The 26944-nt window shown below is 35.8% G+C and overlaps 1 protein-coding gene across 1 annotated transcript; it reads left to right on the top strand.

Moving 5' to 3' along the window:
- Positions 1 to 26607, top strand: LOC127838956 (zinc phosphodiesterase ELAC protein 2-like). Its single transcript, XM_052367091.1, has 19 exons — positions 1 to 55; positions 2329 to 2399; positions 3528 to 3598; positions 4632 to 4695; positions 7812 to 7990; positions 9586 to 9644; positions 10597 to 10657; positions 11036 to 11090; positions 12083 to 12221; positions 12975 to 13199; positions 13923 to 14098; positions 18302 to 18404; positions 19293 to 19434; positions 19793 to 19941; positions 20804 to 20894; positions 22971 to 23091; positions 24351 to 24429; positions 25530 to 25674; positions 25942 to 26607. Exons 2-19 carry the CDS (start codon positions 2342 to 2344, stop codon positions 26455 to 26457), a joined length of 2433 nt encoding a protein of 810 aa, XP_052223051.1. The 5' UTR covers positions 1 to 55; positions 2329 to 2341; the 3' UTR covers positions 26458 to 26607.
- Positions 26608 to 26944: the final 337 nt, after the last annotated feature.

The following is a 26944-nucleotide window of genomic DNA, read 5'->3' as shown; positions in this document are numbered from 1 at the left end:
TGTTTTTCAGGTATTTGTTTAATGCCCCAGAATCTGTGCAGTTATTCACAGAAAGGTGAGGATATGTAAGACTTGTTAGTTTTTTAACTGTTATAAAATCCTTAAATGCATATAACATATTATAAGATTTAATATCTAGGTAGAATCATAGAATTGTGTAAGCTACGCTATGCACCCAAATGTCAGTGTCTTCATTAGGGGCTGGTTAACATATCCATGTCACTGTTTGTATTCATTTGAAACTTCACACTTGTTTTAAGTCATTTTCAGATCACTGACCAAATTCCATAATTCTCCCCTTCAACAAAGTAAAATTGTGCCCCTGACCAATCTCTGTGAACTCTGACCGGCAATATAGCATAATTATGCACCTATCGGTACATATACTTAAACATTTTAGTTAATTTTTGTGTGCAGGTACCTAATATCTCTATATGTAACTGCAGATGTTGAAATAAAATAAAACATAATAGGTATGTGTTTGGGGTAATAAATAACTTTTACTGACCATGGCCTATAACTTTGAACAGTTTTGTAGCATAACTATGGAACTTTTTGTACTATTTAAGTCTAGTTGCATAAGGTTTGCATTAAAGTTGGAATTTAGGTTTAAATCTGGCATGCGACAATTACATATCTCTGTAAATTTTACAGATATTAAATTAAAACTTCACACATGTCTTTGGCAACATAATGGGAGGTCACTCACCAAGGCTTATAACTCAGACCGTCCTTTAGCAGAATGATGCACCATGATAGAATTCAACCAATTTTTTGCATGAAACAACTCCATAAAAATGTCTACTGCAGGATTGTGAACTAAGACTCAATATATGTTTTCAGGGTCTTTATAAAAATTCACTGACACAGACCTTAACTGCAACAAGCCCTTTAGCACGATTGCTGGTATGCCACCCTCTGTACATAGAAAAGTCAGGTTTAAGTGCAAGTTGAAACTCATTTTAAAATGTGCAGCCATCAAGTTCATATCTCTGTAAGTATTACAGATACATTATTGCACATAATTGAACCATCTAAGACTCTGTGGGATCATATGATGACCAAGGCACTGAACTCTTGGCTTTAATTTAGCAGAATTATGCCACATATAGAACTTGTTGTACTGTTGTCTCCAGCTGACATGCAGACATTGCAAGTGGTTGCATTTTGGGCAAGTTGTGTTTAGGTCAGATCACTGTTGCTAAAAAAGTTGTCCGAGATCTCTCTATAGCTTAAATTAATATGGTGCTGATTGGTTACAGGCTGATCTAGCAAGGGATTGCATTTCGAGCCAAGTGGTTAAGTCACTGTAACTGAAATAAGTTTTTTGGCTTGATAAATTTATCTCTGATGGGTTATTGTGCTTTCATTTTGTCTGTAGGGCAATTACGTGCAGACTCTGCTTTCAAACTGAATAAATTCAAAATAAATGTTGATTCTACATATGGTTAACAATACATATCTTCTCCACAACATAGTGTTATTTTGTTTGTGGTGTTCTTAAAGTGCAAACAATCGAGGACTCATCCTGGATCTGTTCCTAAAGTCCCAAATCATGTACATGGTGGTAATCTCCCAGTTTTATTCATTTGATTGTTTTTATGCCCCCTTTTCGAAGAAAAGGTGGCATATAGTGATCAGACTGTCCGTCTGTCTGTCTGTCTTTCCGTCACACTTTGCATTTAGGTTTCGAAAAATGCTCATAACTTTTATGTCCCATGAGATATAACCTTCATATTTGGTATGCATGTGTATATGGACAAGGCCCTTCCATACGCATACACAAATTTACCCCTGTGACCTTGACCTTGAACTTAGGGTCCGCGTTGAGGTTTCGAAATCTGCGTTTAGGTTTCGAAAAATGCTCATAACTTCTATGTCCCTTGAGATATAACCTTCATGATTGGTATGCATGTGTATATGGACAAGGCTGCTCCATACGCACAAAAGTTTTTACCCCTGTGACTTTGACCTTGAACTTAAGGTTCGCGTTTAGGTTTCGAAATCTGCGTTTAGGGAAATCTGCGTTTAGGTTTTGAAAAATGCTCATAACTTCTATGTCCCTTGAGATATTCATGTAGCCTTCATATTTGGTATGCATGTGTATACGGACAAGGCCTTTCCATACACACACAAATTTTGACCCCTGTGACCTTGACCTTGAACTTAGGGTCCGCGTTTAGGTTTCAAAATCTGTGTTTAGGTTTCAAAATGCTCATAACTTCTATCAAGCGTTTATAGGGGGCATAAGTCATCCTATGGTGACAGCTCTTGTTTTTTTGTATGTGTGCGTTGTGTAAAGTAATTTTTAACTTTGATTCATTTTAGTGTCAACATAAATATGGTGAACAATATCTTCTTCACAAGAAAAAGTCATGAAGCTCTTAGTGGCCTTGGTGGTAAGTATAAAAGTGATCGCCGTGGCGTAATGGATATGGTGTCTGCCTAAAGACCGGGAGGTCAGGTTTGATCTTAAAATCTCCCTCAAAGACACCAAGTACTGGTTATTGGCCCAGGAAACAGACTCTAGTGTGTTTCAAATAAGTACTAAGTACCTTCAATGCAATTGAGGTAGAATAAATATGTTTAAACTAAACTAAGTATAAGAGTGAATAATACATGTAATTTGATTGGCCCATCCTTCAACAAATAAATGTTTGGGGTTGCTAAGTTCCTCAATACACAAGGTATTAACTGGAAATTTCAATATAGTTTGTTTGTAATGAAATCAGAATACTTTGTTTACAACTCTTTACTGGGGACTACATGTAGTAATAGAGACTTGTGAGTCTTTTTCAACTACAACTACCTTCAACTTGCCCTAAAATAAACCACAAACAATAAACTCTTTAAGCATGGTATTAAAATGACAATTTGTCATCTCTATTTCAGTTGTCAGTATGATTTTCCTTAAAAAGTCTAAATCAGTTTGTAATGTTACAATGTAATTTAATTGTAACTTATTCTCACTGAAAACGTTCTCATTTTTGTTTACAAAGCACATCTTCGGGTAACTTTTTGGTTTATGGTTATTTTATATTAAAAATATTACGTTTAATATAGCTGCGGTTCTATGTGGCTGCCAAGTAATCCATTATTCAGAAGAGAATTGCAGAATTACAATTAAGCTTCAGATTGTGTGCATGTATTCAGTGTGTTTTTTCACCATTTTTAGCTGGGTCCCTTTGAATTGGGAAACAGCGTGATCTTTTGATTAAATTTGGGAAATTAATGTTGTTGATTTCATGTTTACAAATACTTTGAAATTGATAATAAAAGTGATTTCAATATATTTTCCAAGGTTAAATGTATAGAGCTGGACTTGGAGATAATTGACATGTTTATACTTATTAAACAGAATTTTTTTTTTTGGAAACCTTCAATTGGGAATTTTTAGATCCCATTTGGGAAAATATATATACTCTTTTGATTGGTGATGGGTCCCCCTGGCCTACCGGACCATCACTGGTATTATGTGACAGAATTGTGTGTTGTTGTTTATTTTTGACAAGGAATAATACTTTCAGGGTTTCTATTGTGTAATACTGAAAATTTTGAGCGGTCTGAAACAATAAAACTACATGGACCTCCGAATGTGGTGAGTAATAAAACCTGTAGGCATTATATTTAGAACAGATTAGTGCATTTTTAGCTCCGCTGTTTTCCAAGATATTGTCATAGCCAGCTCGTCATGTCCGTTGTCGTTCGACGTCCGCGTCGTGCTAAAGCCTTCACATTTTGCTCTAAAATCAAAGTGCTTACACCTGCAACTTTGAAACTTCACATGTAGCTGCACCTTCAGGAGTTCTACACGCCACACCCATTTTTGGGTCATAAGGTCAAAGGTCAAATTCACTGTGACCTAAAAAAAATAATTCTGACAAGCTTTCGCAGACGAGCGTGGCACCCTTTATGCAGTGCTCTTGTTTTACCTATGGGTTATGGGTTTGAGTATGAACTGGAAATAATGCGGTTTAAGGATAAAAGTTGCTACACACATACGTGGTTACAAATATAAATAAGGTCAAAGTCTTGTTTGCAATACTAAGACTGTGATACTCATCACACATAGCAAGAATCATTAACTAATAGTATTATAATATTACAAATTATATTGTGCAAAACACCTCTTTCCGAAAGCTTTTAGAATAATAGAATGGGATTTAAAAAAAATGGTTTTGGGGAAATTGTAATTTTGGGCCAATTATGATCATGCTAGTTGTGATTTCTATAAGTTAGTGAGTCATTAGATTATAAAGTTTTTTTTATTAATTTACATTTATTGGTTGATTCCTAACTTGAACTATATTTATATATGTGAAGAATGTTGATAGTCATGCCTTTTCCTGGTTTATCTACGGATCCGTTAAACTGACCCATTCCCAAAGCAAATTGGTAACAAAAAACAATTTGAAAAAAAAAATCCAATTCAAAACAATGTATATTTTTTTAGAATTTTCTTATGATTATTGTATCTCAATTTTATTTAAATTACATCTTTTTCTTATCTTCCCAAATCAGTGGACTTTTTGGCGCAAAAAATGCCCAATCCCAACATTGCATTTTTCCTAAAATGGCCAGAATAACCTGATAGTTGAAATGAGTAAAGCTGGATTGATATATTCTTCAAGGAGAAGGTGTTGGACCTATTGAGTCACTTTTCAGAGGGACATGCTGATCCAAGGGCAAGAATTGGTAAGTACAGTTATGGAAACTTAATTTGGATATTTTGGGTTCAATGTGAAGTTTCATGACAAACGATGATATTTTGTTCCTAAAATCTGCCTTTAATAAGGACAGTAGTGGAAAGCAAAGTGAAATGTCAAAAATAGATAAGTCATAAGTGTTAAATAAATCTGAGGAGAGGGCATACACTAGCTTGTTAAGAGCCAAATATCGACATCATCACAGTAACATTTTACTGTCTATGGATGTATTTAAATATGTGTTTATGGTCTTCCATGGTGCTCTTGAATAGGTTGTCTATGGTCAGGTAGAAACTTAGTGGCTACATTTCATATTTATTTGGTTTTTGACATGGATGACATGCGACTTAAATATCACCATTCAGTGCTTCAGATATATATCGCGTAAGCGCTCTTGGAAATATTAATTTTCTCACCTTACTGAGAAAATAATTCATGGTTTTCTCCCAAAAAAGACAAAATAATATGCTCTATTTATTATTTTAGCATATACTGCTTTTGTATCAAATATAAGAAAATTACTTTCATCCTTTGTAACGCAGTGTTGATGTACTACATTTATCACAATTTATTGACCATACTAGAGTTTTACAGCAGACCATGGTACATGTATATTCGTCTGTGAACTATTTGATGCCAAATTCCGGAGATTATTTTTTTTATTTTTAAACAGAAAGTAAAATACTTATTGAATTAAACAGATATCTGGAGCAAACCTTTTAAATAAATATTTGATTTGTATGTCTGTTTATGATTGAATAGTTCATGTTTTTAACCAGGTTTTCCGAAGGAAAAAACTGGTTATTAGATTGGCGAATGCTGGCGGGCTGGCTGGCGGGCTGGCGGAATAAGCTTGTCCGGGCCATAACTATGTCGTTCATTGTCAGATTTTAAAATCATTTGGCACATTTGTTCACCATCATTGGACGGTGTGTCGCGCGAAATAATAACGTCGATATCTCCAAGGTCAAGGTCACACTTTGAGTTCAAAGGTCAAAAATGGCCATAAATGAGCTTGTCCGAGCCATAACTATGTCGTTCATCGTCAGATTTTAAAATCATTTGGCACATTTGTTCACCATCATTGGACGGTGTGTCGCACGAAATAATTACGTCGATATCTCCAAGGTCAAGGTCACACTTTGAGTTCAAAGGTAAAAAATGGCCATAAATGAGCTTGTCCTGGCCATAACTATGTCATTCATTGTGAGATTTTAAAATCATTTGGCACATTTGTTCACCATCATGGAACGGTGTGTCCCACGAAAGAATCACGTCAATATCTCCAATGTCAAGGTCGCCACGACTAAAAATAGATTTAAAAAAAAATTACAAAGGGGGTTAATTTTTTTTTTTCATTTCAAAAGTTCAGTTTGAGTTTTCTCCCTTTATCAGATTTTTTTTCCCAATGAAAACCTGGTTTTGTGACAATTTTGTCCCTTGTTTAAGAAGTTCTCTTGTGGAACAGAATTTTTATGCTCCCCGAAATAATATTTCGGCGGAGCATATAGTTGCCAGTTTGTCCTTCCTAATCCTTCCTTACTTCTTTCCGTCACAATTTTGTTACCGTTTCTCATAGCGCCTTCAATACTTTACCAATCTCTTTCATATTTAGCATGTAGGTACCTTGCATGGACCTCTACCTTTTGATGAGGTTTGAGGTCACTGGGGTCAAGTTCAAGGTCACCGAGGCTAATAATAGATTTTTCTGTCACACTTTTGTTACAGTTTCTCATAGCACCTTTAATTCTTTACCGATCCCTTTCATATTTGGCATGTAGGTACCTTGCATGGACCTCTACCTTTTGAAGAGGTTGGAGGTCATTGGGGTCAAGGTCATTGAGGCTAATAATAGATTTTTCCGTCACACTTTTGATACAGTTTCTCATAGCACCTTCAATTCTTTACTGATCTCTTTCATATTTGGCATGTAGGTGCCTTGCATAGACCTCTACCTTTTGATGAGGTTTGAAGTCACTGGGGTCAAGGTCACCGATGCTAATAATAGAATTTTCCATCACATTTTTGTTACAGTTTCTCATGGCGCCTTCAATACTTTACCAATCTCTTTCATATTTTGCATGTAGGTACCTTGCATGGACCTCTAAGGTTTGAGGTCACTGGGGACAAGGTCACCAAGGCTATTAATAGATTTCTGTCACTCTTTTTTTGTTACTATTTCTCATTGCGCCTTCAATACTTTACCGATCTCTTACTTATTCGGCATGTAGGTACCTTGCATGGACCTCTACCTTTTGATGAGGTTTGACGTCACTGGGGTCAAGGTCACCGAGGCTAATTATAGATTTTTTCGTCAACTTTTGTTACAGTTTCTCATAGCACCTGCAATTCTTTACCGATCTCTTTCATATTTGGCATGTAGGTACCTTGCATGGACCTCTACCTTTTGATGAGGTTTGAGGTCACTGTGGTCAAGGTCACCGAGGCTAAAAATAGATTTTTCTGTCACACTTTTGTTACAGTTTCTCATAGCACCTTCAATTCTCTACTGATCTCTTTCATATTTGGCATGTAGGAACCTTGCATAAACCTCTACCTTTTGATGAGGTTTGAGGTCACTGGGGTCAAGGTCACCGAGGCTAATAATAGATTTTTTTAGGTGGTTATTAACACATAGATTGACAAAGTGCATCATCGGGGAGCATCCATCAGTTTCACTGATATTCTTGTTAGTTTAGTTGTTTCACAAATGATTTTTTCACAAACGTTTTATTACCAAGTGTATGCCATACTTACTTAGATATTCCTTAAAAGTGTCTTGTCTAACAAACTGTGTTTTATTTTCTTCCTTATAATTCAATTAAGTATATTCTATTTGTACGACATTGATTGTGTCCCTCATAAAATACCACATTCTCTTGTGTTAAAGAAGGGTTTTAGGTCACTCAAAAAACATGAAACATTTTCAGTGAATTACACGGTTTTCATTCCTACTATAAACTCCTTGCTTGTCTTCTTGTGTTACAGAATGCTTGTCAAATTCAATCATTGATGTCAACAGGATGAACTTTTATTGACAAACTGAATGACCTGTTTTCATTTTTTTTTAAATCACATTTAGAACCTTAAAATGTTATACCTCAGAATGGCGTGGTTTGCCACACAAGTCATACGAAGATGCTCAAGTGACAGTGGAATATGTGTCTCTATATGACGAGCGTTATGATGGCAATATTGAGAACATGCATAGGAACAGAGCTGACATTAATGAGGAAGATGAGATTGAGCAAGCTAAACATATGACAATGGCTTATATTGTCAAGGTATGACATTTTGCTAAGGAATTGTTATTTTATAAAAAGCTTGTACTTTCCTGGGAATTTTTAATGAATAACAATAAAAACAATTGAGTTGATAATACATTTTTAGCTGGACTATTATATATGAAATATATATAGTGGAGCTATCCTACTCACCCCGGCGTCGGCGTTTCCGTTTCAGTTAGTGTGCAAATGTTAAAGTTTTCGTACTACCCCAATTATTTTCATTGTCCCTTGACAAATTGGTTTTATATTTTGCATACTTGTTGACCAACATGACCCCAACCTATAAACAAGAGCAGACCACTGTATCAAGCATTTTGACATAATTATTTCCCCTTATATACTTAGAATGTGCATATTATTGATAAATCTATGTTAAAGTTTGCGTACTACCCCAAACATTTCCAATGTCCCTTGACATATTGCTTTCATATTTTGCATACTTGTTTACCAACATGACCCCAACCTATAAACAAGAGCAGACAACTGTATCAAGCATTTTGACAGAATTATGGTCCCTTGTATACTTAGATAATTGAACATTTTGCTTAAATTGCCAAGACTTCTTTATTTATGATCAGATTTTATTAATACTTTGACAAAACAACACTTACCTGAATACCACAATGGATTCCACCCAAACAATACCCCACGCCCCAACCCAGAATCTCTGCCCCCCCCACCTCCCCCCCCCCATTTTTTTTTCCTTTTTTTATTTTTGAAAGATCACCTAATAAATGACCACACCCCACATAATACCCCCTCTCAACCCCCCCCCTACCCCCCCCCCCCAATTTTTTTTCCTTTTTGAAAGATTGTCTCATAAATGACCACAGCCCACATTATACCCCCCTCTCAACCCCCCTACCCCCACCCCCCCCCCCCCAAAAAAAAAAAATAAAAAGGAAAAAAAAAAAAACTTTTTTTATTTTTGAAAGATCGTCTAATAAATTATTGAATATGAATAATTTCCCCATCATGGCTAACTAACCAACATGGTTATACTGTCAAGCACTCGAAAGGTCAAGCGCGATGTCCTCTGACAGCTCTTGTTAAATAACAATGGCTGATTTGTTTCTGTTATTTATTTCTTTAATTTTTAATTTCATTATTGACAGTTGATACTTTAAATGGTACCGCAATTTAATTAAATAATTTTTTTAAAAAAACATTGCTTATTAATGTATCTTTATGTGTACATGATGTGACCGGTATAAATCTTCAAATTATTTTTCTACCAGGTTTTTCATGGCCATTTTAGAAAAATGCAATTAGGGGATTACAAATTTTTCGCACAAAAGTCAACATATTTCGGAAAAACTAATTTTAAATAACTAAATAATTATTGACATAAGACAAATATTGTGTACATTATAGTTATTAACTTTGTAAGATGTAATTAAAATAAAAGTGAGAAACAATACCGGTAATCATAAGACACTTCTTTAAAAAAATTAAAGGAAATTAAAGTAGAATTTCTTTTCATGGGATTTTTGTTCAATTTCGCTTTGGGAATGGGTCTGTAAAACACATGTTTAGATGCGCTAGCAAAACTCCTGTTCACACACAGCCAGTTTAGAGTCTGGTATTTTCAGTTCAAGGAGACTGCACCCAAGGTGGATAGACACAAACTGGAGGCTCTCAAAATCCAAAGGTGAGTTCACAACATTTTTATATGTAAGACTCACCTATGATATTGTGTTGAGTTTCAAAACTTGTACATACTGAACTAAAAAAAAAGTAATCTTAATTAAATATATGTAGTTGATAATTTGAGTACATTTATTCATTTGTGCAAATTATGTCATTTTTATGCCCCCTAAGGTGGGCATATAGTGATTGCACTGTCCGTCTGTCTGTCTGTCTGTTTGTCCTTCCTTCACACTTTTGCGTTTAGGTTTTGAAAAATGCTCATAACTTATATGTCCCTTGAGATATAACCTTCATATTTGGTATGCATGTGTATATGGACAAGGCCTTTCCATACGCACAAAAAATTTGACCCCTCTGACATTGACCTTGAACTTAGGGTCCGCGTTTAGGTTTTGAAATCTGTGTTAGGTTAGAAAAATGCTCATAACTTCTACCAAAGCTTTTATAGGGGGCACATGTCGTCCTATCGTGACAGCTCTTGTTGTTTCAAATTTGAACACTGAGTACCCTAAAAGCAATACTTTGAAGTCCAACCATGATGTTCTGTAATATATCTTCCCTGGATTTAAAATGACTTAATACCAGTGCATGTCAAATCATTTTCAATTGGGCATGTGTCAATTTCTGTATACATGTTATATGGTTTCTCACACAGTTTTATCCTTTGTTGTTTACATGGCTGGTTAGTGTCCTGAAAATGCTTCTACATATAGTAAAGAGGCATAAACGCGCATATGGACCTGTCACTATTTTCAGTAAACAGTCTTCACCAGCTAAAATTTGAAAAATGATTTAACAATATAAATAACATAAAATACTGCCCTTCACTGTATTTATTGTCATGCATTTGGCTGCAGTTCATATGCAATTTGTAGGTAGCCGTCAGGATGGTAAATATGTATCTACATGTAATAGTTATTTGTTAACCACTTGATTTACTGTTTGTCTTTCAGTGGACCCTGGGTAGGGGAGCTAGTTAAGGGCAGGTCAGTCACCCTGCCGGATGGTAGACAGGTTTGTCAATAGCCTTTGTACTTAATGTCATTAAAAGCTTAATACATGTAAATCTTCATTAAATTCAACATGCCATGAGACCAATATAAGAAGGAACTGTTAAGTTATGAAGCTTGAAATCTTACTTTATCTCAGTAGTCGTCTTCATAACCAATCTATTACAAGGTCTCAGGTTAAACTATTGATTTAATTGACCAAAAGCTGTGGGTATGAAAAAGCCCAGTTCCTAGAATAAATTATTTCAAATTTGCTTTTTTTAATGGCTCAAATTTTCAGTCATTGAACCTTCATAACACAATTTGTTTTCAAGTTTGCTTTCAAACTTAAGCAGGCATAACTGTTTTAACTTTACACACATCATTTGCTTGTGTTTTTTAGCTGGAGCCTAAAGATATTATTCAAGAAGAGGGGCCAGTTTTGGGACCACTGATAGGTAAGCAAGGATACTTTGTAGTGCATGTTTAACACTTTCCCACTCAGAAGCAAAGTGTAAATGGCTATGTGCAAACACCCAAAAACCAGAACAGTCTGCGAGTAACTCATATTATGACAATATAAAATGATGTCATATTTTGATGTAGTCATGTTATGAGAAAATGTTATGCAAAATCTGTCAGTGAAATCCTTTTGAAAGAATCAAAGCAAAATGCTGGTAAAAGCTACGCAAACAAAACAAAAGAAAAAGTCAAATTTATATTAAATATATGTTTTTTATTTACTTGTTATCAGAAATATATATTTACTTATTTGTCTATGATCACTACATGTATTGAAATAAAATTAGTATGCCATATTACTGAAGCAAATCAAGGGTTTGGTGTCAAGCAGTACAACATCACATTCCTTCATGAGATATATACATAGTTAAATATACCCCCACAAAAGAAGTTTAGGGGGGTATATAGGAGTTAGCTTGTCTGTCGGTCGATCAGTTTGTCGGTAGGTCGGTCCGTATTAAGTGTCCGCTCTCTAATTCAAGTTGTTTTCATCCGATCTTCACCAAACATGGTGAGATGTTGTATCTTGATGATGTCTAGGTCAAGTTCGAAGAAAGGTCATGCCAGGTTAAAAACTAAGTCAAGGGGTCACTAAGTGCATTTTAAACATTGAGCATGGTGTCCGCTCTCTAATTCAAGTAATTTTCATCCAAGCTTCACCAAACTTGGTCATAAGTTGTATCTAGATGATGTGTAGGTCAAGTTCAAACAAGGGTTATGGCAGGTCAAAAACTAGGTCACGGGTTCACTTAGTGCGTTTTAAACATTGAGCATGGTGTCCGCTGTTTTTTATGAAGACAACATGCAAATATTCTGTGTCAATGCAGCATGTGGGGGTATTTGTCACGCCTGTGACAAAGCTCTAGTTTGAGTATGCTCAAACTTTCATCTATCCTGTATGTAAACGCGCAAATCATTTCCTTTTCAGTGTTGGAAGTGCCTTGTGAGGCCTACCTGACTTCCCTGTTGACCTCCCCCCTTCACAACCTTCCCTCACCTGATATCATTGTGCACATCACTCCACAGAGCATCATTGACGACCCCAGATACCAGACCTTCATGAAACGGTAATTGGGGATGTGTATCAAATGTTTGTATGTTTATAATGTGATTTTGAACTATACTGTTTTGTTGAATTATTTGCCTTTGTTTAACTAATTATCCCCCGCAATAGGCGGAGGGTTATTGTTTTGGTGTTGTCCGTCCGTCCATCTGTCCGTCTGGCACTTTTGTGTCCGGAGCCATATCTTGGAAGTGCTTTGGCGGATTTCAAATAAACTTGGTATGAGTATATATATATGGATAAGAGGATGATGTACGCCTAATGGCATTGTACACCATCTGTTAATAACAGAGTTATGGCCCTTTGTATCTTGGAAAAATGCTTTTTTGTGTCCGGAGCCATATCTTGGAAGTGCTTTGGCGGATTGCATTGAAACTTGGTATGAGTATATATATATATATATGGATAAGAGGATGATGCACGCCAAATGGCATTGTACACCATTGGATAATAAAGGAGTTATGGCCCTTTGTATCTCGAAAAAATGCTTTTTTGAGTGTCAAATATAACACTTTTGTGTCCAGAAGCATATTGAAGGGGGATATCAATTCAACGAATTTGCTTGTTAGCTATTATTTACCATTGGTAGTTGATGTGTACAATAAATATTGCATCCTGAGGCCCATGTCTATATTAAAATGAAAAGAAAATAAAACTTATGAAATATTTATTAATGCTTTCTGCATTTAGTGCAATTTTGTGTATTTATTTATATTTCTTAAGGGTCTTTACACTTACCGGGTCATTTATTATAAAGCTACGACTGTCGTCACCTGATTCTCAATGAAGCTGCCGAGATGAGCTACCTTCCTGAACTTCACAACGCATGTGGCATACGTAACCACATTCACGGAGATATATTCCCCCTACCTCGTGGGTACTCGTTCATAAGACCGGATATAGCACAGGACGCCAACACTGTATATGGTTGCTACCATTTGAATTACATGATGATGCCGTATAGTTCGAAGGGATTTCATTGGTATGTGCAATATATGATCGCACGTGTTTTTCAATGGGCACTCTGCTTTGAAATTCTCATTTAACCAGGGGATAAGAGTATAATGGAGACTAATTCACCTTTATTTTTGATGAAGGATTCAAAGTAAATTGATTCGATGCTACAGCTATGTGAAATCATTAAACACTATGCAGACTATAGTTTATCAACTCGAATCTTGATTGAAGTGGATTTTAAGGTGTATAATCTTTTTGCTTTATTAAAATCAAAGGCCCATACATTATTAAATCTAATGACAGTTAATTTTGTTTTGTTTATTGTAGTTCCATTTAAAGGCAGTTTCCCTCAGACAAAAAATCTTACATTTTCCCCAAATAGTGTCTTCTCTTTTGAAAGTTAGTGAATACACAAAAAATGTCCGATATGATAATAAAAGAAGTGAAGAGAATAAAATATAAATAGATCAATCTTAAAATGTTTGAAGACTTGACATTATTCAAAACTGAATGATTCTGGCTTTAACAATTTTGATACTTTTCACAACTAATTTACCAAATTTTTGTGCTTAACATGAAACTTTTCAAACAAAAAGTCACTGAATGAATTCATGCCACCCATTCATATGCAGTGACTGGATTCCACAGTTTGATGCTCACAAAATAAATTCATGCCACCCATTCCAATGCATTGACCAAATTTCACAGACGCTCACAAAATTAATTCATGCCACCTATTCCAATGCAGTGATCAGATTCCACAGTTCCATGCAGGCAAGGCAATGGAGGTGGCGAAAGAGAAGATTATGGAAGACGTCCGAAAGCTGAACAGGTCTGGCGGCAGCAGTAAAGAAGAACACAGCAAGGAATGGGTGGACAAAGCGATGGAAAGGTTTAAGCTTAAGCTGAAGAATGGTGATGCAGGTATGTGTGCAAGGTATTTTAGCGCATCATTAACCCTTTGTATGGTGGGAAAGTTGTCGTCTGCAAAAATGTCGCCTGCTGAATTTCTATAATTAGCATTTTCTTTGATTTTTTTTCAAAGAATACTATCAGAATAGCAAACAGTTTGAATCTTGATGAGACATCACGTTCTGTGGCGTCTCATCTGGATCCAAACTTCTTGCAAAGGCTTTCAAAATTCGGTTCCAGCACTGGAAGAGTTAAATAAAATCAAAGTGAAACTCTTTACTTGTGTCGTAAGGTCAGAACTCTCTACAACTTACAAGAAATCGTTAAATATGAAGTCATTGTGTTGTAATAATAATGCTTTTCTTGTGTGCTAAGCCTCAGAAGAAACTTTGTTGTATACCAATCTGACTTAGTGTTCCCTTTAGAATTATTGTTGGCAGATCATGATGATGTTACAATGATGTTCAAGTTACAAAGTTAAGCTTTAACTTACAAGATTTAACCAGGTTTTCCGAAGGAAAAAAACTGGTTATTAGATTGGCGAATGCGGGCGGGCTGGCTGGCTGGCTGGCGGGCTGGCTGGCTGGCTGGCTGGCTGGCTGGCGGGCTGGCGGAACAAGCTTGTCCGGGCCATAACTATGTCGTTCATTGTCATCTTTTAAAATTATTTGGCACATTTGTTCACCATCATTGGACGGTGTGTCGCGCGAAACAATTACGTCGATATCTCCAAGGTCAAGGTCACACTTTGAGTTCAAAGGTCAAAAATGGCCATAAATGAGCTTGTCCTGGCCATAACTATGTCATTTATTGTGATATTTTAAAATCATTTGGCACATTTGTTCACCATCATGGTACGGTGTGTCGCACGAAAGAATCACGTCAATATCTCCAATGTCAAGGTCGCCACGACTAAAAATAGATTTATTTTTTTTTAAACAAACTTACAAAGGGGGTTTATTTTGTTTGTTCATTTCAAAAGTTCATTTTGAGTTTTATCCCTTTATCAGATTTTTTTTTCACAATGAAAATCTGGTTTTGTGACAATTTTGTCCCTTGTTTAATTTTAGAATATTCAAACCTCTCGATCTTATTCTTCATATGGATCATTTTTTTAACGAATCTTTTAGTAACGTGTCTGCAATTCTGCATGATACCATGAACAGGAGGAAACACAATTTTAGCAATTATTTTTTAACTCTTTACCACATAGATACGTATTTTGATGCCTTTGTAGGCCCTTAGAAAGTTAAATTTAATTAAGACCTTTCTTACTATGTTCAAGTTTTTAAGGCTTCATTGCTAAACAATAGATACCGATGAGCAGTAAATAGTATAAACCTGAACAGACTGCGAGTTACTTCAGGGTTTTTTTAGCTCACCTGAGCGATAGCTCGAGGTGAGCTATTGTGATCACTCAGCGTCCGGCGTCCGTCCGTCCGTAAACAATTTGTAAACATCTTCTTCTACTAAACCATTGAGCCAATTTCAACTAAATTTCATGTGGAGCATCCCTAGGTCATGGGACAAAAGAATTGTTAAAAAAAAATTGATCACATAACCAAGATGGCCGCCATGACCATATATGGTAAAAACCTTAAAAAATCTTCTTGTCAGAAACCGCTCATCAGATTTTCAAAAAATTTCACAGGGATGACCTTTGAGGGCTCCCCTGAAAAAGTTGTTCAAAGAAATTTGATTCGTCAAAAAACATGGCCGCAGGAGCTCGTTGAACTTTGCATGTTTATTCGTTTTTGCCTATGTTGTGAAAACTTTCAAAAATCTTCCACATTTTTTGTCCGATCCTTTCCAAATTTGCACAGTGTCTTTATATCAATGAGGACACGAACCCTACAAAAAAATGAGCATTATTGGTCCATGAAGTACAGAATTACCTCCCCTTGAATTGAGAAAATGGTGTTTATGCAATAAAGTCCAAATTTTTCATCCAATTCTTTCCAAACTTGTAAGGATTTAGCATGGTTCAAACAAGGGAAACAACTACGGTTTATGCATGTTCTTTTTATTACAGATTTGCCTCCCTTTAATTCATTCAAAATCTCATTTTACAGCAGAGATTCCAAATCTGACCTGTAAATGAGCCCCATATTTACTGCTGGTGCTATGTTACCTTTTCCCATTTGATCATTCTTAAGTATTGGTCTTGTAATGCTGCTACTGCTACTGCTACTGCTACTACTACTACTACTACTACTACTACTACTACTACTACTTCTACTATTACTACTACTACTACTACTTCTACTACTACTACCACTACTACTACTACTACTACTACTACTACTACTACTACTACTACTACTACTACTAGTACTACTACTACTAGTACTACTACCACCACCACCACCACCACCACCACCACCACATCTACTATTACTACTTCTACTACTACTGCCACTACTACTACTACTTTTACCACTACTACTACTACTACTACTACTACCACTACTACTACTACTACTACTACTACTACTTCTACTACTACTTCTACTACTACTACTACTACTACTTCTACTACTACTACTACTACTACTACTACTACTACAACTACTACTACAACTACTATTACTACTACTACTACTACTACTACTACTACTACTACTACTACTACACCACCACCACCACCACCACCACCACCACCACCATTCACAGTGACAAAAAACGTATTCACACAATGGCTGCTACTACAACTTATAGCCCATATAGGGGGGCATGCATGTTTTACAAACAGCCCTTGTTTCTATGGGATTTTAACCACAACTGTTCATGTTTATCTCCGACACATATTTTTAGGTCACCTGTCATGAAGTGACACAGTGAGCTTATGTGATCGTGTGATGTCCAGCGTCCGTTGTGCGTGCCTGCGTGTGTCCGTGCGTCCGTCCGTCAACAATTTGTTTGTGTAGACAGTAGAGGTCACAGTTTGCATCCAATCTTGATGAAATTTGGTCAAAATGTTTATCTTGATGAAATCCGGTTTGGGATTGTATTTGGGTCATCTGGGGTCAAAAACAAGGTCACTAGGTCAAATAATAGAACAACCTTCTGTAGACAATAGAGGTCACAGTTTTCATCCAATCTTTATGAAATTTGATCAGAATGTTTATCTTGATGAAATCTGGGTTGGGATTTTATTGGGGTCATCTGGGGTCAAAAACTAGGTCACTAGGTCAAATAATAGAATAACCTTGTGTAGACATTAGAGATCACAGTTTTCATCCAACCTTTATGAAATTTGGTCAGAATTCTTGATGAAATCTGGGTGGGATTGTATTTGGGTCGTCTGGGGTAAAAATCTAGGTCAAATAAATAGAAAAACCTTGTGTTGACAATAGAGGTCACAGTTTTCATCCAATATTTATGAACTGTGGTCAGAATGTTTATCTTGATGAAATCTGGATTGGGATTGTATTTGGGTCATCTAGAGTCAGGAACTAGGTCACTAGGTCAAATCATAGAAAAACATTGTGTAGACAATAGAGGTCATAGTTTTCATCTGATCTTAATGAGTCAGGTGAGCGATTCAGGGCCATCATGGCCCTCTTGTTTCCACTTTTTGGGGAGATAGCCCATGGCTTTGGAATTAAGAATTTTATCAGCATTTTCATGAAATTGGGAAAATAAATTCATTAGCCTTTTTTTTCACACGAAAAGTCCACTGATTAGGGAAATACTAAATTTGATTTAACTCTTTATAATCATTCAAATTAAAAGAAAAAAATCATATAATACTTTGTTAGATGTAATTGAATTAAAATTGAGATAAAATACACATAAGACTTCTTTCTAAAAAAAAAATATAAAAAAAAAATTGTTTTTTTTTTGGCAATTGGGAATTTTTAGCAACATTTTGGGAAAAAGTATACTTTTTGGGATTGGGAACATAGCCAAATTTCGGCTATAAAATCGGGCAAAAAAACCCTGTACTTGCAGGCTGTTCTGGTGTTATGCTGTTTGCACATAGCCATTTTCACCTTATGAGTGGGAGAGGGTTAATTGTATTCTTGGAACAAATGTTATTTATCTAATTAGCATAACAAACATATTGGTATATTATTTGGAAAATATTGATAAGCCAAAAGGCTTTAAATTTTTAGTCGCTTGTGAATGACAATTTGTTTATGCCAATTTCTTTGTAGATGAAAGGTTTACAATAAGAATGAATATACACATTAATATTTCCCATCCCTACAGCGCCTATATTTGATAAAGACTATCCAGAGATAACATTTATTGGCACGGGGTCTGCGAAACCGTCACAAAAAAGAGGGGCATCAGGAATCCTTGTTACTTTAAGGTACCCTATGATCATAAGCAGCCATGGGCTGACTGCTATTGAAACTGTTGAAAAAACTATAATTGAGTCGTCTTCTGAGAAAACTGGACATAATGCATGTGCGTAAAGTGTTGTCCCAGATTAGCCTGTGCAGTCTGCACAGGCTAACAGGGACGACACTTAACGCTTTTATGGTATTTTTAGTTTAAAGGAAGTCCCTCCTTACCGAAAATCAAGTTTAGGTGGAAAGTGTCCTGATTAGACTGTGTGGACTGCACAGGCTAATCTGGGATGGCACTTTACGCACAAGCATTATGCCCAGTTTTCTCAGAACGCGACTCAATTTGTTTCCAATATAGATGATAATTCACTTTTGAATGTATGTTCGATTGTTTAAACAATGCATAAAGTGTTTGAGTAGAAATTTGAATGCATTAATATTCTTAATAGAATAGAATCCTCATCCAATGGGTTCACACCATGTGCTCCAAGGTGCAAGATTATGAAATATTCATAAAACCTACTCATGTTTAACACATTTAGGCCTAGTGGACTCTCCCATCCTTCTAAATTGGATCAATTTATTTCCAAAATAAGGGATGTCTAGTATATTTATTTCTATATTTAAAATAATTCTTATTGAAATTCCTTTAAGCAAACAGCGCAGAACCTGATGAGATGCCGCATCATGTGGCGTCTCATCTGGGTCTACGCTGTTTGCCAAATCCTTTTTTCTAGACGCTAGGCATAAATGGGTTAATGTTATAAATGTTCTGTAATTACCTGACTTCAGTAAGTCTATTCCATTTCATTGTCATCCTTTTGTAAGCAGTCTCTGGCCAGAATTCAGAGTTGTGTGATTTTCCACGACTATAGTCTATAATAAACACCACCTTTTGATGTTTTCAGACAGAATGAGTACATGTTGTTAGACTGTGGTGAGGGCACTCTCCATCAGATGATAACCATGTACGGAAGGGAGAGAACCAATATGATTCTTGCGCAAACCAAAGCTATCTTTGTGTCACATCTGCACTTCGACCACCATGGGGTAAGGCTATAATGTTCTTGGTTAGGGTTGGCCGACATTGTTGAAAAGATATGCAAAGTTTAGTCTTGTGATGTGGTAACTCATTCTCTTTTAATACAGATTTCGTGCCTTTTGACCCATTTTGGCAAGTAGGGCTTGCTGATAAAGGAATTCTGAGCATTTTGGCTTTTATGATGATTTCTTTGATGATGTTTTCTAAAATGATATTTAAACATAGTTATCAATAAACCAAATGCTTCTGTCATATGTACATGTATCCTGAAGGCTATAGTCTTATCACTGCCCATGAAGACTTTAATTTGATTCTTTCTCTAATCTTTCTTTTTTACTGCGGTACATTATACTATTCTATTGGCAGGGATTGTTCTCCATTTTGAGAGCGATTCGTGAAACTCGTGCACAAGATTCGGGAGTTAGACAGCGACCCTTGCTGCTGGCTCCCTACTTCCTCATCAACTGGATACGACTCTATTCCAAGCATGTCCTCGACATTTCACAAGACTTCGAGTATGTTAAGGGTAAAATTGAGTGTCCAATTTGGTGAACGTTTCACTAATTTGAGCTGTAATTTACATTAATGGGTTACAGTTTATTGTATGCTTTTGTTTGTTTTCATGCCCCCGAAGGAGGGCATATAATGATTGCACTGTCCGTCTGTTTGTCAGTCCGTCTGTCTGTCAGTCACATTTTGTGTTTAGGTTTCGAAAAATGCTCATAACTTAAATGTCGCTTCAGATGTAACATTCATATTTGGTATGCATGTGTATAAAGACACGGCCTTTCCATACGCACACACATTTTGACCCCTTTAACCTTGACCTTGAAATTAGGGTCCGCGTTTAGGTTTCGAAATCTTGGTATAGGTTTCGAAAAACGCTCATAACTTCTATCAAAGCGTTCATCGGGAGCATATATCATCCTATGGAGACAGCTCTTGTTATAACTTGCGATGAGGATTTTTCAGATCATAATTTTATTATGATGAAGAAAAAGAGGATGATAATGAAGAGGTATATAAAGATGCTGTTGATGTTTGTGATAATGAGGAAGTAAAAAAAGTTGATAATAAGTATGGTGATGATGGGTATTAAAGTTATGATAATGGTGATAGTGATGAGGATGCAGATGAAGAGGAGGATGATACAGATGAGGATGCATATTGTGTTGATGATGAGGATGATTATCATCTTGCTTACAATTAAAGTAACTTTTTGTAGGGATTTCAAATATTTTAAAGAATGGTTCACAAATCTTGTCATATTTATTTGCAACATAAATTTATAATGGTTAGTATTTTTTTATATTTTATTTTATACAAGTAGATGGTTGTAAACAAGTGCAAACAGATACATGAGAGTCTTTTCTGCAGGTTCATCCCCCACAGCGTTTTACTCAATGCAAACCACGCTGCACGGGAAGACTTGTTACAACAAGTCAAGACGAGGCTTTACTTGACTGATGTAAGTGTTGATCATTAATAACTTTTTAATGTTCAAAGCTACCAACATCATTGTTAAATATCTTGTGAATTAAAATATGCCCATGGTATATATGTCTGGTTTAATCAAACATAAGCTTGCTACCTAAGTTGGCATCATTGCATTGGATATTGGGAATGTCACATTTAAAATTGTATTTCGGACCTGCTTGGTGTTGTATGTATTATGGTCAATTTTATAAATTCAATTTGATAATACATGTAGCAGGGTAATTTTCAGGGGTCCTGTCAATAAAAATGGTGGTCCCAATAAATATGCTGGCTGCACAGTGTCAAAGTCAATCAGTTAAAAGTATAGTAATTGATTATTTACGTAAACAATAGCCGAGATATAACACACACATATACAATTAAAGATTGTATTTATTTGTATAGTTTAATTTTGCTTGCTAGATAATAAACTATCGTAACCTCAGTAAGCTTTTCTTTCATAGCGACATACAGAGCTCCAGATAAGGATTTGTGAAATAAGTAACGGTTCTGCCACTGACAGAAAGAAAAGGAGTAACGCTTAAAATCAATTAGTACCTGTGCTACCATATCCAAAAATACAGGTAGTACTGTACTACCCATGTTCTTGAATATTGAAGGGTGTATTACTGACTTTACAGAAACATTTGCAGCAATTATAATAAATATATGTAGCTTCTTAAACAGTTACTGTATTAGGTTTTCCATTCTGAATAATGATGCTAATACAACTACACATTAAAACTCATGACTAATACTATTTCTTCATTTTTCTTGACAAGAAAACACAAGCCAACTAGTAAGCTAAGTAAATGAACACTTATTTCACTTTCTCATCCGTTTCCCATCGTTTTTTTCTAACGTTTTACGCCACCGATGCAATCAAATCGTTTAATATCGGGGCGACAATGTCTTTTTCTGGGTTTACAGATTTAATATCAGGATGGTTTGAAGACGCCGTATGTAGTCATTATATGACAACAAAGTGTTGTTTTGAGCCGCTTTCGGTTAAGCCGGCATTCAATTGCGCGCAGACATATCGTTTTTGACGGATTTACAAGTTACAGGAAATCACGCGACAGAATAGACAATAATATATATGAATCCAGTCTACAACTTTTCGGTAATTTATCTAAATTGATTAAATTAACGAAAAGCGCCGTTAGGTTAGAAATCAACAAATCACACCGCGCCGACGCAGACGTATCGGAACGGCAAGATTTTTTTCGTAAATGCGTAAAATGGATATTAGTGTCGTAATTGTACATCCAGTTTATAAAAATAAATGCGTAAATCTTCATGAAAAAGGCGTATTTACGGCTGTACGGCCCTTATCTGGAGCTCTGGACATAAATAGCTTACATTTACGCAATGTAATCTCAATTCGGGACTTTGCACCAAGCAACAGCAGGTGCGCGATAATACCATTGTTCGATAAATCAACAAGCGAGACAACTCGCACATCCTTCTAGAACATTATGTACTGCAGTTGTCTTTCAGAGTTTCTTGTTGATATTACGAGAACCAATACGTTAAAATGATTTGCGTCCCATGGAACGCAAATTAACAAATATTATGGGTCCTGACTGGCATTTTATGCGTATTTGAAGCAGAATATTGCGTCCCGTAAAATCCTGCTAAATGTGTTCAGTTCATTGTATTGTGAAAAAGAGTTATCTTTGTACAAGGAGGTGTATAAGCAGGCTGGAAATGCTTTATATTGAACAATATAAAAAAAACTTGCAAATGTTATTTAGCTTGAATATGATGGCATGCAGGGATATGAGTCGGAATGAGCCGTCCAGCCCATTGCACATACAATTTGTGCAAAGCTCCTAGCTTTTGTAAGAAAAACCTATGTTCACTATACAAGAAGTATTAAAAGTACACAAATGGGCAAAAGTGATCAAATGTTAGGAAATAATCCGGGTATGCTGGACATTTTGTTTTATTTCTTATTAACATAACATGGATGTGAGTTGAGGGGAGGGGCCTCCCTTTTGAATCATTGATTTTAACAATAACATGTATCTGAATATAGTTCCAATTGGAATTCTTGGTTTCACAGCTACAGCTATGCCAGGTATTGCACACAAAGTCATCTGCGGGACTTGTTATGCAACACAATGATGGCTGGAAGTTGGTTTACTCCGGAGATACCATGCCATGTGAGACTCTGGTGAAGGCAGGTTGGTGTTGTTTTCAATACTCCTGGTGTTTACCGACACCTTATTTCATTTTTACGGTATCCAATTATTAACCCTTTACCACTAAGATACGAATTTGTACACAGGTTTAGTCCATTAGAAAGTTATATTAAATTTCACACCTTTTTTACTAGATTCAATGTTCATGCCCCCGGATCGAAAGACCGGTGGTATATTTTTTTTAACCTGTCTGTCATTGTATGTGTCCGTTAGTGTGTCCCAAAACTTTAACCAAAATTTTAACCTTCTTCATAACTTTTGCAATATAGAACGTAGCAACTTGATATTTGGCATGCATGTGAATCTGGCGGAGCTGCACATTTTGAGTGGTGAAAGGTCAAGGTCATCCTTCAAGGTCATAGGTTTAAAAAATAAATTCAAAGTGGGCTATTAGGGGGCATTATGTTTCTGACAAACACATCTCTTGTTTAAGGCTTTATTTCCAACCCTTAGATATTGATGAGCAGCAAACAGCATAAAACTCGCATGCTGTTCTGGTTTTATGCTGGTTGCAAAAGCCATTTTCACTTTGATTCTGATGGGGGGAAAGGTGTCAATTGAAACAGCAGAATTGTGAATTCAGTGGTAAAAGTAGCAACAATTTAATTTAATTTACTTAAGTAAAAGTACAGAAGTACCGGTAGTGCCAGTATGAGTAAGGTAAGAAGTAGCAGCAACATAAGCAGTGGCATCAAAATTATAATATCATTTGAATAAAAAAAGAAACTGAATCTTTAAATATACAGATTATAAGCAAATTGATTATTTTGTTTTAGATTTGCACATATCGTGTACATGCCATGCTTTATCAGACTGGTTTAATCTAACCAGTAAATTTTCATATGTTTGGATCTTTTTTAGCTCGGCTGTTTTCGGAGAAAACCCGAGGTATTGTCATAGCCAGCTCGTCGTGTTGTGTCGTATCCGTTGTCGTGTTGTCTGCCATCCGTTTTGTGCTAAAACCTTAACATTTTGTCAAGGTTTTGAACATTGGCTCTAAAATCAAAGTGCTTTCACCTACAACTTTGAAACTTCATATGTAGCTGCACCTTGATGAGTTCTATATGCCACACCCGTATTTCGGTCACTAGGTCAAAGGTCAAGGTCACTGTGACCTCTAAAACAAATTCTGACAAACTTTCATTTCTTTAAAAATGCACCCGCAGCCGAGCTTGGCACCCGTTATGCGGTTCTCTTGTTTTTAATTATCCTTAAATTAGGATATGTTTGTTTCTTTTCAGGCAGGAATTGTGATATATTGATCCATGAAGCCACATTTAACGATGTCGAAATTGACCATGCTTTGAAAAAGCATCATTGGTATGTATCCTTGCAAGCAGCTGGTTAGTTCTCCCCAACCCGGTCGGCGGGGTAACTGGGGGGAACTTAAGTTGCATCTCCGATGCGTCTCTTTGTCCTTCTGGTTATTTGTGTGTGCGTCCAAAGGTATAAGTCAAAAAGTTTGTTGTAAGTAGGTTTTAATTGCAGTTTGTATGGCTACAGAAATAATAACAAACTAAAGTCCGGATCTTGAAATAATTGAAAATGTTCTTAAGCTAGATTAATGAAAGTGGAATGTAGATAAAAAGACAGATGATCAATACATGTATCCACATTATGTCAGTTGTGTTTTTTTCGTCTGACAAAAATTGAGGTTGCCTCGGTCACCGATGCTATAGGTACAGAAATAATTGAAAACTAAATTCTGTATCCTGCGATACCTCAACAAGAATGTAAGCTAGGTTAATAAAAACTTGATGTTTTTATAGAGTGGCATATGTGTATAGAAGACAATATGAGACATATGCTTTCTAATTCAGTTTTGTCCAAAATTATGTCAGTCTGTCTGTTAATAAGAAAAATCTGGATCCCACAATAACTAAAAAAATACGTATGATAGACTGATAAAACTCAGTACATGTATTTGGAACGAGGGTCTTGACATGTGGTGTTAATGCACGTTATTCCATTTTTTTTGTCAGACCAAAAATGTGATTGCAAGTGTTACAGATATTAGTAAAAACTTTGTGATAATGTTATTGAGCATAAGATTTCGCCCAAGTTTGAAAAGTTACTGATATGAGTGACAACTTGGTGATAATGTTTGTAGGCGAAATAATTTGCCCTAGTTTGATAACCAACCAGATCAACTGAAGTGCATCTGAATTATGGCCCTTGAATTATAAAAAAAAAATGATGTCATTTTAACCTCTTTGCTTTAAATAATTTAAATCAGTTCATCTTGATTCTTTTGTGGGAACAATAACTTGGCAGTTTTTGATTTCCAGAAAGTTGACCTTTAGTGCTTATAAATGTATTATGGTCAGTGCATAATCAAAAAGTTGCCACTTACCGGTGAAGATCTTAAATATTAAAAAAAATCCACCTTTTGTAAGTAGCTTTTCCATTTCTGTTTACAGTGTAACCAGTGAGGCAATACTAGTTGGCAAGAAGATGGCTGCCAAGTACACTCTGCTCACCCATTTTTCGCAGAAAATGCCCAACATACCAAAATTCACTGCCTTGTTCACAGAAAACGTTGGCTATGCATTCGATCTTATGACGGTAAGCTTTTCTGTCTTATTGTTAGTCTGCACAATGTGGCTCTGACACTACTATAGTTCTGGATGTCTTTATAAAAACATGCTATTTTAACACTACAATTATTTCCTATATCCTTATTATTTGCATATATGGGCACTGAAATTATTAAATTGCCTGAAATTATGTAATAGGTAAGCATATTCCATCAAAAGGCTTTTAAAGTACTGGTTTCAATACATACATAGAGGAAAAATACTTGCATTTTATTGTTCTATCATATTGTTGTAGATAAAGCCCAATCAATTACATCTCCTATACCACATGAAGCCATTCTATGAGAGCCTGTATGGAGCACACATTGAAGCAGCGGACACGAAAAAGAAGTATTTGAAAGTGAAACAAACTGAACCCGCTGATGGCTCTAAAGAAAGTCTGACAGAGGGCGTGGCAGCTACAGTTGAAGACTTGGAGGAAGTGCTGAAGAAAAGACTGGCAATGATAGAGAGCTGGACATGTGTAGATGGGGAGGATACAGGCAGAAGTGTCAGAGGTGTGGGTGCAGAATCGGATGAAAACAAGGGTGCAAAGGTTGACAAGAATTTGGAACAAGTGTGTAAGAGTTCTAAAGAGTTTAAAGACTTAAACCTTGGTGCTGGTGAAGAACATGGGAAAAATGGTGATTGTTCTGTTGACAGTTATGAGATTGGTGAAGATTCTTTGATTCAGAACACGAAGGTAGATCAGACTGAGAAAAGAAAACATGGTGAATTGCAAAAAGATGTAAAACGTTCTAAGGTTGAATGATAATATTTTTTATGAAAAATAGGTTAATGAATTGAACATAAAAAATGAAAACAATTTTATGTTGATAATTAAGTTAAATAAATGTATTCGATATTTTGGTTGCACTTGTACTGGTATTACTAGAAATATACGCTTTGACTTAACTTTTCAGTTGAATTTCATTTGCTTATTGCGAGAAAGTCCCGATAAAGAAATTATTGTTACTTTAATTAATTTGTATAGTCACTGCTGGTGTTTCATCAAATACGGTTTAAAGATATAAGGCTAAACAATATAAACAGTTTGTGAGGTACGACTACCATATATTTGGACTCGCTTTTTATTTCAGAACTACATGTACATGGCTTTAGTTTGAGTGGTAGATTGAGAATTGTGTCTTACTTACCAGTTACTTTTTACATATACCTGCAAATTTTAATATTTAGATTTTACCGAAAAATTGATAAGTTAAAGCAAATTTTAATTTAAATGCTGGTAGCTAGTTGAC

This window comes from Dreissena polymorpha, chromosome 7 (genome assembly GCF_020536995.1).
Source record: "Dreissena polymorpha isolate Duluth1 chromosome 7, UMN_Dpol_1.0, whole genome shotgun sequence".
NCBI lineage: Eukaryota > Metazoa > Mollusca > Bivalvia > Myida > Dreissenidae > Dreissena > Dreissena polymorpha.
The sequence above is the reverse complement of the archived record's forward strand: the minus strand, read 5'-3'. Positions and strand labels throughout refer to the sequence as shown.